At 43.1% G+C, this 14382-nt stretch overlaps 2 protein-coding genes across 2 annotated transcripts; one reads left to right on the forward strand and one right to left on the reverse strand.

Annotated features, from left to right (window-relative positions):
• Positions 1 to 1030: 1030 nt before the first annotated feature.
• Positions 1031 to 3425, reverse strand: cunh3orf38 (chromosome unknown C3orf38 homolog). The gene is made up of 4 exons (XM_069698435.1): positions 3230 to 3425; positions 2811 to 2986; positions 1957 to 2159; positions 1031 to 1811 (listed from the first exon to the last, which is right to left on the reverse strand). The coding sequence occupies exons 1-4, from the start codon at positions 3354 to 3356 to the stop codon at positions 1451 to 1453; spliced, it is 867 nt and encodes a 288-aa protein (XP_069554536.1). The 5' UTR covers positions 3357 to 3425; the 3' UTR covers positions 1031 to 1450.
• A 2237-nt stretch (positions 3426 to 5662) lies between these two features.
• Positions 5663 to 14336, forward strand: LOC138620879 (uncharacterized). Its single transcript, XM_069698485.1, has 10 exons — positions 5663 to 5899; positions 6035 to 6152; positions 7365 to 7517; positions 7617 to 7811; positions 9868 to 9941; positions 10302 to 10499; positions 10976 to 11113; positions 11215 to 11304; positions 11432 to 11575; positions 11699 to 14336. Exons 1-10 carry the CDS (start codon positions 5663 to 5665, stop codon positions 11825 to 11827), a joined length of 1476 nt encoding a protein of 491 aa, XP_069554586.1. The 3' UTR covers positions 11828 to 14336.
• The last annotated feature ends 46 nt before the right edge of the window (positions 14337 to 14382 follow it).

Here is a 14382-nt window from a genome sequence, read left to right on the forward strand (position 1 = left end):
AGTGAAGTCCTTCCAGCGTTTTGTGGCAGGCTGTCAGCCTGTAACGACACCTGCAATCAAACCTACCTAAAGGGCATGAAAATGGTCACATATATAGACATTTAAAGCTGCCACAAAATACCAGATATCGACTCTGTCAATCTAAAAATATCCATTTTGGCCTTAGAAGCTGGGAGAATGTCAGAGATGGCAGGCAGCAATGTAGGGTTAGGGTTAGATTTGCATGTTTGCCCTCTGCTGGCATAAGAGGAGTGGAAATTACAGAACACAGCAACAGCAACGATTAGCTATAAGAGCCGTGGGACAGCACAGCATCTGGACTCTGTTTTAAGAAGTAATTCAAAGGAACCCTTGCTGTGTTGTTGTTTAGTTTTACGTACATCATGCACATTTTGCGCCAAATAACAACACAATCCAGAATAAAGAGAACACGGAAAACATACTTACATACTGCACTTAAAAAACAACAGGAGTCTGCCTTTTCTCCCACAGCTACACTTTTCTATCAGAATCAAAATTGTATCAAATGTTTACTATATAGTACGGCTGCTATGCTAGACAACCGCTGGGACAAAAAGATTTGTGTCACAATATTTTGCATACAAAACTTTATCCAAATGGTAGTAATGGAAGATATAACTAAAATGACAAATTGAAAAGGTACAAATTAATCACGAAAAGCTGTCAATTTTCCACCAGACCGCTCAGGATTGAGCTTCTTTATCAAAAGTACATGGAAAAAGAATATAAATGTATAACAACAATTAACTGTCTTAAAGCGGCGATGCCAGAAAAATATATTTTTGATATTTTGATATACAAATATGTCTAAATATTAGACGTACCCACCACAGAGCTTTGCATAAATGTACTAATCAGATATATCTGTAAACATAATGGACTAACTTTTACTCATCCAGAAGGAAAGCACACGGGTCTTAGATTATATTTAAAATCAATTTTACTCATCTTTGTATTGTCATTGTCATATCATTTTTTCTGTTTGCAAGTAGTTACATACTTGCAAATCTTTGCATATAATTTGTTACATATTTACAAAAGCAGATTCACGACTGTGCCAAGAGCAGATTTAAAATAAGGCACAAGCTGCCACAGCACAACATGCTTTGCAGGAAGTTACAGTGTATTTAAGCTTGAACTAAAATGTTTCCAGAAACAAGAAACAGTACAGGCGTTATTTTCTAGAGAGCTGAGAATGTTAAAGAAACCTTTTTGGAATTTTCGCCACGCATTGACGAAGTAAAAACTAGATTTGTATGTAACGTGTTCACCTACCTGCACTTTCTGCTTAACAAATTAAAATAGGGCAGTATGTGACCTCAACTGCCAGTGAGATGTATTTAGACAGCAGATGAGTAAAAGATGCTCAGTCAAACCTCCTGTGGGTAAATAATTACATAAAGGAAAAAAGTCTTTGTTTCGATCCTCATCAGCTACATAGAAGCTGCAGTTCGCTGGAGTTGTTGCTCAAATCAGGTGCTGCCACCTCTATCCCACCCAGAGTATCCTGTCCTCTGATCTTCAGCTTGATGAACTTTATCTTCCAGCTGTTGTACTCCGGGGAGCGGATGAGGCCAAATATTTGCTCAAAGATACCCAGACAGGCCGCATCTCTGTGGATGGTCCCGGCCACGGCCACCGGCACCAGGCCGTGGGGCGAGGTGAGGGCCTTGAGGCCATCAGAATCCAGGTTGGGACTGAAGAGCAGGTGCTCCTCTTTGGTCAGGGCTAAGAGACGAAGGCTGACCAGCTCAGCGCCCAGAAACTCCTCCATATGCTCGCTGCTCACTCTGAGGAAGACAGAAAGACAAACCTCGCAGTTTGTTTTGGGGTTGTTTTCCTTCTTTATGACACTTCATAAGAAAGAAAAACAGAACTCCTGAACTGAAAAGCAAACTAACTACACTGTCACACTAATGGTAATGGTGCTCTTACCTGGAGAAGAGGTGTAGCTTCACATTTGGCCAGAAGTGTTGCGGTCCCCAGTCTTGAGGCTGTTGACCCAGCGAGGGGTTCTGACTGTTCCAGATCTGGAAGAACCACTGGCAGAACTGCTGGCCGAGGACCAGTGGGTCAAAGCCCACCTTCATATCTGTGGTCTTAACCATATCTCCTCGAGGGCTTTCATCCACCCCACACTTAAAAAAATGAGAGATTCGTTGCCACAAATGATCATATAGTGCTTTAAGTATTCTTTAGGAGTCATATTCAAGGAATACATACATCCAACAGATACAACTTGACATCTTTCTTTCTTGTAGTTCAACTTCCGTCACACTGAAAACTTCTGAAACACGACTGTAACCTTTTCTTTTAAAATGAAAAGCTGCACTCCTCCTGCACACGTGTAAAAGTCTTCAAAGACTCACTATGTCACAACAACCCTTTCAGTGAAGACGAAAAGCTCAGGACAGTGTCTAAAGCTTATAATTACAGAAGTTCAAAAACAGCAACAGCTTGTGTATCAAAAATATAAGAAGTATATAAACTAAATTTTAACTATGCTGTTAATGACACTAGCAAGCACGCACCACTATCTCAAGGGATCTTTAAGCCTGGTCCTGGGCCACCGGTAACTTATTTTAAAAGCAACGACATGTAACATTTGCAGAGGCGAGGAAACAACAGCCTCTTCAAATGGTAATTATAGAATTCATGATCTAGTTTTATTAATGATTTCGACAACTACCTGTTTCCATCCATCAAGTTGTTGTTTACTATTCTCTGTGTTGCTTTCATACTTGATTTGAACAGGTGTCGGCAGAGTGATCGGACGTCCTGTCCCTTACCTTTACTGACGACCAGAGCTCCAGCGTCCTCTTCACCAGCTGGTGTTTCTCGCTGCTCGGGGACATCCGCACACCTTCTCCGGCCAGGTATTTGAATATGATGTCACGTTGGACCTTCTTCCTCCTCAGGAGCTCCTCGGCATTTTTGGTAAAGGAGAGAATTGTTTTCCTGGCCTCTAAATGTACAAATGAATATAAAGTGCAACACAATTACACGATTCAATCATCGGAAGGTGATACGCTAAAGCTAGGTTGACGTGGACTTCAAATTACACCAGAAATTCCAGGTTTGGTGTCCCAGGTTTTCTCTTTTTTTGTTGTTGGTAAAAGTATGCTACGAATATGCCGGCTACGAGGACGGTCTGGATCCTGGGTTCACCGACTTACTCGGAGCTATCTGATACAAATTCAGAGCTTACCAGTGACGTTTTCCACTGCTATCATCTTGTTTGTGACCGTGTCACTAAGTGACAGAAGGTCGCCTTTTGTCATTAACTCCAGTATCTTCGTAAACCCAACACGCTCTGTTTCTGATAGTCCTGACATCCTCGCAAGCGAAACATTTATGCGTCTTCTTCGTCCATTTGTGTCCCACCAGAAAGTCGTCCGTAAAGGAACAAATATCAGGAAGAACATTGGTCCGCGCAAAACTATGGTTGCTATAGTGCTGCTGCTGCTGCGTTCGAGGCAGCTCGGAGGAGTTGGTGATATTCGCTATTTATCATATCCAAACATGCTCTGTTGATGTTGCAAATATTGATATGCTGCCTGCAATGAGAAGGTGACTTTCTCGCACATGCACATAACTATGTTGATTGTTTATGAAAAGTTTATTAGTCTTGAAACGCTGAGTTCAACTCGAAAATTCTTGACCTCCATGGAAGGCTTTTGCTGCCTTCCAGATTGTATAAATTCTGTTTATTAGGTTAGGTTAGTTTAAGTAGTTACTTTATTAATCCCCAAGGGGAAATTTTTTTCGCTACAGCAGCATACAGGAAGCAATAAGATAATAATAGAATAATAAAAAGCAATAAAATAGCAGTACAAAATATTAAATATAAAATGCACAGTATATACAGTACAGTATATATCTATATGTATTATATACAAACAACCAAGAAACACAGACAACAGTGTTATTTTATTTTATTAAGTTAAAATTCAAACCAGCAACACCTAATACTCATTTATAACTCATTACCTTCGTCTGACCAATAAAAGAGGTTATTATTGTTTGAAATTATTCTTTTGAAAATAAGTAAAAAAAACTCAGACTATGTTTATCAGTTTATCTTTCAGGATAAACTGGTGCTGTCTACTGATACAATTTAAGGTTAGATAAATAATTACAGTTTTATAAATTGTATTACCATTTAAAGGTAGAATTTAGTTCACAGAAGCAATAATCTGCTGTCACAACGAAACACATGGGTGTTTGTGATGACGATTGAGATGATGATTTACGCAAGTGTTCGGTTTACGAGGAACACTTGAAGGCGTTACGAGACGAGCGAGCGAGCTTCCGTCCGGCAGTTAATGTCCTGCAGCCTGCGGAGCGGCGGAGCGGCGGAGCGCAGTCAGCACCGCGGCTCGATTTACCTGAGAGACAAGCCTTTCAGCCGGCGTTAACACTCACTCATTATTTCATATGTTTTAACCAACGGGGCCAAGAGGATCAGTTCTGCGATTTATTCCTGTTCGGGAGCCAAACTCGGCGAGGTAACGTACTGTTGTCATTTGCTAATAATCCTCAGTTTGTTATTCGGTTATTTTTTTTATTTTTTATTTTTTTTTAGCTTAGCTCGATGCTACGTGAAGCTTTGACAGTGAAACACATCCAAGGAAAACAGTCGGGTCAGAATGATCACTTATAACTCAATTCATAAACATTTATAGGAATTTGATAAAGCTCCGCTTGTGTAGAAATAATACTTTTCTCCCAACACGAATGGTGATTCTCACGCACGCTTTTATCGTCATACAAATTCATAACCAAAGAAATCTCCCCTTTCCGGTTTATCATCAGTCGTTCTCCATCGACAGAGTGTATTACCATACTTATAATATGCTAAAAAAAATAAAATAAAAATGAAGGTAAATTGCATGTGGAGAAACCTAACACATTTTGCTCGGGAGAAATCGGGCTTTTTTTTTTTTTTTTTTTTGAGTCCATACGCTATTATTACTACGTGATGACACTAACTACTACTACTATCCTCAATACAAGTTCAAAAACCCTGGACCTTGTCCTTTGTTTACACACCAAAACCCAACATGAGGTGCGGTGCTGTCCCAACATCTGATAAGACTGCGCTCATATCTGGCAGCTGTGTGAATGAGGAACTTGTTTCCTCGGGTAACTTCATGAAAGCAGACCGCTTTCAACACAAGGAAATGTTCAGAAATTAGCTGGCAGGAAACTGCTCTGAGTTCCTGATACACCTCATCATCACTTTATAAAGAATTCAAAGGTCTTTGCGATTCCTAAATAAGATCCTTCAATTGGTCCCCGAGAACCTCACATCGAACTACTATTCAGATAAATTCATTCACATAAACCTGCACTTACATACGCAATACACGCAGTAAGGATTTACAGCTATATAACATTGTCACACGGAGAGAAACGATCTCTATCAAAGATCAATTTATGAAACGGGCCGATAACTCAAGAAAAAAAGTGTGTCTGTTTAAACAGGGACGTACAGCCTGTTGGACCGACACACACACACACACACACACACACACACACACACACACACACACACACACACACACACACACCCTGCTCAGTAGCCGAGAGCAGAAACAGTAAGAACAGCGAGGACCTTGTCTTTCAATTGTCGCTGCAGATGGAAGAGTCCGAGGGCGTCCGAGGCCGGGTCACGGTGTACTCCATCCAGGGCTGCCCGCACTGCGTGCGGGCCAAGGCCACCATCGGCCAGCTGGGGCTCCCAGTGTGCGACGTGGACATCGGCAAACACTCGGAACTGAGGGCGACGGTGAAGGAGCTGACGGGACGCAGCACCGTCCCTCAGATCTTCTTCAACAACATTCACGTCGGGGGGAATGACGACCTGCAGAAATTGGTGAGAAGGCGAGAAAAAACAAAACAAGCTCCGGTGAACTTAGCGCGTCGTGTATATTTTTGGTCTTTGTGTGTAGACGAGAAAACAAAACCAAAAAAAAAAAAAAAGTCTTGTTGATCTGTTTGACTCCGTCAGGCTCCCGAGGAGCTTCAGAGGCTGGTGAGGCTGGTCAAGGAACAACCTCTTCCAGCTGATGCTCCACCACTACCGGAGACGAGTCAGTCAGAGGACGCAGCGTGGGAGACCGACGAAGGTGAGAGGATTCGTGATCAGACTTTTATCAGTGATGCAACATTTCTTCTGAAGTAGAACTCCTCCCAAATACCCAGTTCACGATGTGCGGAAATGTAATAGTATTTTGCTCTTCGGTATTTTGGGGGATTACTTTGAAAACAAGCGCTGGGTCTGGTTTCGTCTGCTCTGGGATGAGTTGTGAAACGATGAAATCTCCCAGGCTGAGGGTGGTGCGTCCTCGATAGGAGGTTTCTTGACTGATGAAATGCAGCTTGAGCAACGACTGCGGTGTAAAACTGATTTCATCAGCGGCAGCGCTGCTTTTGTCACCTTGGAGTGCGAATGAGCCAAGAACAACAAGTGGTCATGAAATGGTGCTGGCTGATATGGACATGATGGTATGTTTAGGTAATGGCCAGTGTGTGTGTGTGTGTGTGTGTGTGCGTGTGCGCGCGCGTGTGCGTGTTTGTGTGTGCGTGTGTGTGTTGCCAATGCTGACACAGACAGTTGATAGAAGTTGGTCGTCATCCCAGCGGCAGCCGGCTGCCTCACACTACCTCATTATTAGTGATGTGACATATCCAGTGCACACGCGTTTGTGTAGAAATATTCAACGTCGGCTTTGATGCGGCTGCAGAAGCTTTGTCACCAGTTAGCAACGAGCTTGCGGCGTGCGTGTCGGTCGAGTTCTGTTTCGCCCTCTCGCCTGTCCTGCTGATATCTTTTATGATACTTACGCCGGACGCTGCGAAAGCGACATGCGGGTTCCTTTAGGTTCGGATGGAGACACGTGGATATTCTTTGGATTCATTTAATTTAACGACATGCTGATTTGCGTTCATGAATTCTTAATTTAAGCGCAAGGAAATATCATTTGAGGACGCCAATAATTTATTCGACAGCGCAAATGATCTTTTTCCCGATCGGACTCCGTATAACAAAACCGTGCTCTCGTCCATCAATCAAAACAAACGAGTCACACGTAGAGAATAAGGCTTTTCATGCACATCTTCTTGAACGGCACACCATAAAAGCATTTCTTTTCTTGAAATGCTCCCTCCCGCTTCCTCAGTGTGTCTTCACATTATGTCGGGAGTAAAAGAAGCCGCAGTCCGAACCAACTCAGTTAGCACCTTCTCCATCGGCCAGATGTTCTCGCGCACGGTTACCGACATGCTTTCTTCAGTGTGCGTTTGTACATGTTCGATTTGAAATGTTCCTACTCTCGCAGAGTTCAAGTGCGAGAGAGATGAGTTGGCCGGCCTGGTCGAGGACCTCAAACACGGCAGTGTGATTGGCAGTCACAGGAGGGGACTGACTTTATACAAAAAGAGCTTCTCAGGCAGTCAGTTGGTTGACTGGCTGAAGCAAGAGAAGGGAATGGGTAAGTAAGGGCTGCAGGCGCCGCAGATGATTCATACAACACGCAGTCACGAATCCAGCTTTGTCAACGCCTCACCGTGGTGTGCGCTGTGTGTGCCAGCCAGGGCCCAGGCCTGTAGTACCGGCCAGGCACTGTTGCAGAAGAAGTACATGGTCGGTGTGCAGGGCAGTGGGCAGCAGGATGGCAGTTTTGGCGAAGGAAAAGACACCATGGAGTCACTGTACAGGCTGCTGGAGGACGACCCCCACTCAGCCCTCAACGTAGGACAGACTGCATCCTGCAGTCCCATACCGGGTAGGTCAGGACCGGACCGGGCTGGGCGTGGAGTACACACATACACACACACACACACACACACACACACACACACACACACACACACACACACACACACACACACACACACACACACACACACACACACACACACACACACACACAGACACACATACAGACACACACACACACACTCACGGCATTCTAGGCTCATGCTGACTACTGTCCTTCAACGCCCTCTGACTCCTGTCCTTTAACGCCCTCTGACTCCTGACCTTTAACGCCCTCTGACTCCTGTCCTTTAACGCCCTCTGACTCCTGACCTTTAACGCCCTCTGACTCCTGACCTTTAACGCCCTCTGACTCCTGTCCTTCAAAGCCCTCTGACTACTGTCCTTTAACGCCCTCTGACTCCTGACCTTTAACGCCCTCTGACTCCTGACCTTTAACACCCTCTGACTCCTGTCCTTTAACGCCCTCTGACTACTGTCCTTTAACGCCCTCTGACTCCTGACCTTTAACGCCCTCTGACTCCTGTCCTTCAAAGCCCTCTGACTCCTGACCTTTAACGCCCTCTGACTCCTGTCCTTTAACGCCCTCTGACTCCTGTCCTTTAACGCCCTCTGACTCCTGTCCTTTAACGCCCTCTGACTCCTGACCTTTAACGCCCTCTGACTCTTGACCTTTAACGCCCTCTGACCCCTGACCTTTAACGCCCTCTGACTCCTGACCTTTAACGCCCTCTGACTCCTGTCCTTTAACGCCCTCTGACTCTTGACCTTTAACGCCCTCTGACTCCTGACCTTCAACGCCCTCTGACTCATGCCCTTTCTTGGCTGCTGGCTTGATGTTATGGTGCTTTTGGGTTCGCTTGGGTCCGTGTATCCTGTCAGTGAGGTTTGCGATGTTAAGAGCTGCAGTAGGTTTTAATAGTATATCTGATAATGGCCTCTCCAAAACACAAATCATTGGCTTCCACCTTCTGTACGATGGCTACGATGCAGCATATCATGCAGTTTATTCTTGATCTTGAAAAAGCTGCTTTATTTTGTAACTCAAGGTCTGCTTACTACCAGCTGATGTGATTGTTATCAGACTATTTCAATTCGGTCACCATCACAGATTTGCCCAAAATGTTTGGGCTAGTTGAAGTTTACCGAACCTACTTAGTTACATTATTTGATACGTGAATTTTGAGGCACCAAAGATTCTGTGACAAAACTCGAATTGAATTTCAAATACACATTTTTGCCATTATGGTCATACTTTGTATCCCGTTGCACATAACATTGACACTAAACATCAGCTTGTATTGGCTACACTTCACAAATATGATTTAATAAAAGGAAAATAAACAGTATGTCATCGAAGCCTTGTTTTTAAAACCTCGTTCCGCTTTGCTGCTCCGGTGTTTCCTTTCGACAGATTAATACTTGGTTGGCTTTAATTTCTTCTCAAATGTTTATTGTTTGGTTTTGTTCTGTGCTGGTGGTGGTGAGACATACTGTCTTTCTCTGTGTTGGTCTGTTTACAGCTGAATGTCGCAGAAGTTAACTAACAGCTACTCAACACGGAGGCGAATATAATCCTCGCTTTTATAAATGTTGGTGTTTTTGAGCTTTGCCATTTTCTGCTCCAATTGATCAGCAATGCTCTTTTCTCACACAAGCAATGTATTCTAATAATGATTTCATTTGTCACATTTATCAGCCTGATCCTGATTACAGTTTGTATGTTTTGTTTCCATGACTACTTAAAAGATGAACTTATTATTTATTATGTTTTACTGCGCAGTAAAAACGTCCAAGCTTAGTCCCAGTTCGAGTTTAATATTTGGACATTCAGACGCAGTTTGAACTGTGTTAATGTTATTTTTTTTTTACAACAAAATACGGGGAATGCTTTTTAAAACAGCTTTAATGATAATATCAGGGCTCTGTTATCACAGTTGCTGTTTTTTGTATATCTACGATCCCAGCGCTCAGATATTGGCTTGGTTTGTCTCACCAAACAAAGCTATTGACCCCGTCAGTACATCGACCGAGCCTCTCACTATCTCTGTTTGTCTTTCCAGCTGCTGAGCTCTCTCTGCTTTTACGGGAGATGATTCTGAAATTGTTCTCGGAGCATCTCTCTGCCGACGGCAAGGTAACGTCCTCACTGAAGCAAGGCTTGTTGCTCACAGAGTGTTTTCATCTGTGTGTGTGTGTGTGTGTGTGTGTGTGTGTGTGTGTGTGTGTGTGTGTGTGTGTGTGTGTGTGTGTGTGTGTGTGTGTGTGTGTGTGTGTGTGTGTGTGTGTGTGTGTGTGTGTGTGTGGCTGTTTTGTAACTGTAAGGTTGCGTGCAGACGTGTGCTGTTGCACTGAGCAGGCTGTGTGTTCACATGAAGTGTAACTTGTGTAAACAGAGGAAACAGAGATTCTGTGATTCTCCCAGTGTGTGCAGAGAGATCGTGTGTGTGTGTGTGTGTGTGTGTGTGTAATGTGTGTGTTGTCTTTGCTCCTGCAGTCTGTGGACTACAAAGGCATGTCAGTGAACCCTGCTTTCGAGCGTTACTGCGAGCTGGCCATTCAGCTGCAGAGAGTGGAGCTCCTCTCGCTGAGCCGGGAGGAGAAGCTGGCCTTCTTCATCAACATCTACAATGCCTTAGTCATCCACGGCTACCTGCGGCTGGGGCACCCCACCAACATGTGGCAAAGATACAGAGTAGGATTAAACGGCCGCACTAAACCCTCATCTGCCTCATCAATTAACCATTTTACTGATGAAGAATTATTCATTATAATTCTCTTACATGTGCTCATTGGTCACTTAGGACCTTACGGCGTGTTCCGGTATTTTTGCACATACTGTGGCCAATGTGCATTATCAGAAAATGTATGACGCATCATCAGTAAGCCTGTTTGAATGGGACGCAAAGTAATGATTCAAATCAATAAGGTTTTTGTACTGAAGTTGAGACTTTTTCGTGCTAATTTAAAAAAAATTTAAAAAAAATTACAGCTTCTTATTGATTTGTATTCACATGGAAATATGAAGTTAGATTATATGCACAGTAAACCTCATTAATGAAGGGTCATTTCATTGTTATTTCTAAGTTGATGCTAATTCTCATGTACCTAAGCATGAACGAATGACATTACATTCATAATATTTGTTTGTGTCCTGTTTTTGTTATTTAGTTCTTCAATTATGTAAGCTACCTGATTGGAGGAGAAGTCTTCACATTGCAGGACATCGAGAATGGCGTTCTCAGAGGGAACAGAAAAGGTGTCGCACAGCTCCTAAGGCCCTTCTCCAAAACAGACCCACGACTCCAAGTATTCAGACGTTCTGTTAACTCGCAGCGAAACATGTCACTCGCTCTTTGACTGGATTCTTTGGGAAGGAACTAAATCCCACTTCTCTTGTCGTCCACTAGATGGCGCTTCCAGACGCAGAGCCCCTCATTCACTTTGCCTTGAACTGTGGTGCCAAGGGCTGCCCGCCTATTAAAACATACACACCACAAGTAGGTGGAGTTGTCTTTTCTTATTACTGCGTAATTAGTCATTAGTAATGAAAATATACTGAGCAATGATCTACATTAACATTCACTGTATGTGGTAATACAACTGTGATGTGCGGTACCGTGTCAGGACATCGACAGCCAACTCCGCACAGCAGCCGAGGCCTTCCTGGAGAACGATGACGGCTGCGTGGTGGATTCTGGGAAAAGAGAAGTGCGACTCAGTCAGATATTCAAGTGGTACAAGGCAGACTTCGGAGGCACCGATGATAAGGTAGTTTGGAATCTCGCAGCTGTACGCGTGTGTGCGTAGACACGCTGAATCAATATCTTTGCAGTTGTGTTTTTCTGTATCTGAAAGTCCTTTTCTCCGCGTCTCACCGTGTCTCTATCACAGCTGCTCAAATGGGTGCTGAAACACATGGGGGACTCACCGAAGAAGACCAGCCTGCAGGGCGTCCTCTCCACTGGGAAGACCAAAGTCAGCTTCCTCCCTTACGACTGGAGCTCCAACAGCAGCCACTGAGCATATACACACACACGCACGCACATGCACACACACGCACGCGCACGCACACACACACACACACACACACACACACACACACACACACACACACACACACACACAGCTGTATGCTTTTGCTCTTTGCATCTATGCCCTCTGTCTACTGAGCTACAGCTACTTAAAAACCAGAGGGTTGGCGATTGAGTGCGTACAAATGAAAAGCATCGGTCCCCAAGCGTGTAAATGTTTTTTATGCAAACACACTAAGTCCCGGTGGTGAGAGGGGCACATTTGCACTGCATCATCGAAACATACTTCTCTTGCAGGCTCGTTCTAGCTTTGCTGTAAGGTCCTACTGGACGCTCCTACTCCCCCTCTTTGGATGCCATACATATTAATAATTAGTAATGCATCATAATGTAAAGGTTAAAAGTAATAAAAAACACACAGCGATTTACACACACACAAGAAAACGTACTCCGGCGGCCTAATAAAAAGCATACAATGCACATTAAGCACATTTTTGCATTATTAGTTATGGCCGCCACGCTCTCCAGTCTGTGTCAGCAACTCAGGAGTCATAGATTGCCGTGCCCCTCTCTGGGCTCATTCATGTGGAGCATTCAGTCGGAGCAGATGGAGATGATCATTTAGCTGATTCTAACACACTGCCCTGACAAGCTATATCAAACTCCTATGAACTTCCAAGTTAACTCCTGTATGCGTAGCGGATGGCAGAGTATCTACAAAGCTGGTCCATAATTTCAACGATATTTTTGATCTGCAGATGTCAATCGGTTCATTTTGTGTTCTCCAAGAGCTGTTGTGGTTTTGACACTTAATGGAAATTGCATTAACCTGCACACAAATCCTGAACTATAAACACAACTCAGCTTGTAGCTGAAGAGCACCAAATGTTATCCCTTTGAAGATTTTGTAAGAAATGATGAACATTTCATTTTCTAAACATCTATGATTCTGGTTGGTGTGCAGTTATCGAGCGCTTTTTCGTTGGACAAACGCCTGCTGTCCCTGAACTTCCCAGCTGATTGGGACCTGCAGGTGATTCAGTCTCTAAATTAAAAAGAGCAGCTACTGCGTGGGCTTGTTTGAAATGCATATGTCTTGATTTAGTTTTGATTCTCATCACCCGGAGGTATTTTTGTTCGTAATTTCTTCACGGCTGCTCAACCCTCTGTTTGATTCAGGTCTTCCACTGTAAATTAAAAAAAAAAAAAAAAAATGCTACTGCTGTGTTTTCAGCAGTTATTTAGTCAAGAATAAAAAGGGAATTTGAAATATTTATTAAAATCACATGTTTGGGATGCACTCTGACACTTTGCATGTTTATCGCCAACTTTAAATGCTACTGAGACATCTTTGTACTTTTTTCACGAAGACAATTGTTTCAGTGTTTGTCTAAATGCGAATAATCTACTGCGTTTATTCAGATATTTATTCCAGCATGTGTGCAGAAACTGTAAAAGATCTCAGCCGAATCCTGTCTAGAACTTCACAAGACCAAATATCATATATGAATACAGTATAGCAGATTTGATCTATTTTTAGTGTTTGTAGGTTGTCTGCGTGTTTAGTTTCCACCTGAACAAGTTTACAAAACAAAATTGTAACATGAAACATTATTTCTTTTAACCTGGCCTTTAATGTTTTTTAAGATTCATTTTCCACTACGATGCCCACACGTGACGTTTATACAATGCAATATGTTGTACGTTTTCATAGGTTAGGATTTTTCTTATCTCAGGTCAAAGCAACATTTGAGTGGAAACGGTATCCAGGTTGTTCGGTCATCAAAGCACCGTATGCTGCGTGTATGTTTTCTAGTCTTAGCAGTTTCAGCTCATGTTGCACAGTCTGGATTTTGTTTGCAGAAACATTGTCATGCGATTAGATCCGGCACACAACTACAAGTTTGTATTTTTCTTAAAAGGTACAAGCAGCACCAAAGGAGATGCTTAAATTCGCGTGCGTCACAGCTGGAGTGCAATTTGCTGCGTGGGATACTGGAAAACCCTCCGATGTTTGAACGCTGGCTCGTAGCAGGACCGCCTGGGTGTCACTGCTTTGTTTTTTTCAACCTGCGAGCTCTGCCATAAGCTTAAGTTGGACCTAAAAGTGTCACTTAGACCTGATATCGGAAAACAATAATACAAATCTACACCTGGCAGAGTCAGTTATAATTAAACTGGAGACTAAACGGCGTAAAGATTTGAAGACGCCTTTTTTTTTTTTTTTCTTTTCTTAAACTCAAGCCAAGTAACTCTATAATGGAGTGACTGAGTAAGATGGGAAGACACTGTTGTTGACTGAAGTGAGGAGTTTGTTTGTGTATATTTATGGTCCCTGTACTTTTTGAAGAAATTACCTCATGTATCAGGAAAATGTGATGCAAAAAATGTTTTTAAACAAGCAATTCTATCATGAAAATCATTCTACTCTCCTCTTTCCTGGGGTTAACAATGAAGCAATATGTTGATGACGAGTAAATATGCAATGCTGAACTAAATGTGGTGTATTTTGTTCCGATACAATCACACTGCGCGTCATGACGC

The sequence above is a fragment of the Brachyistius frenatus genome, unplaced genomic scaffold, assembly GCF_029030835.1.
Source record: "Brachyistius frenatus isolate BFR_SWC_R1_liver_20210118 unplaced genomic scaffold, ASM2903083v1 Contig_27, whole genome shotgun sequence".
NCBI lineage: Eukaryota > Metazoa > Chordata > Actinopteri > Embiotocidae > Brachyistius > Brachyistius frenatus.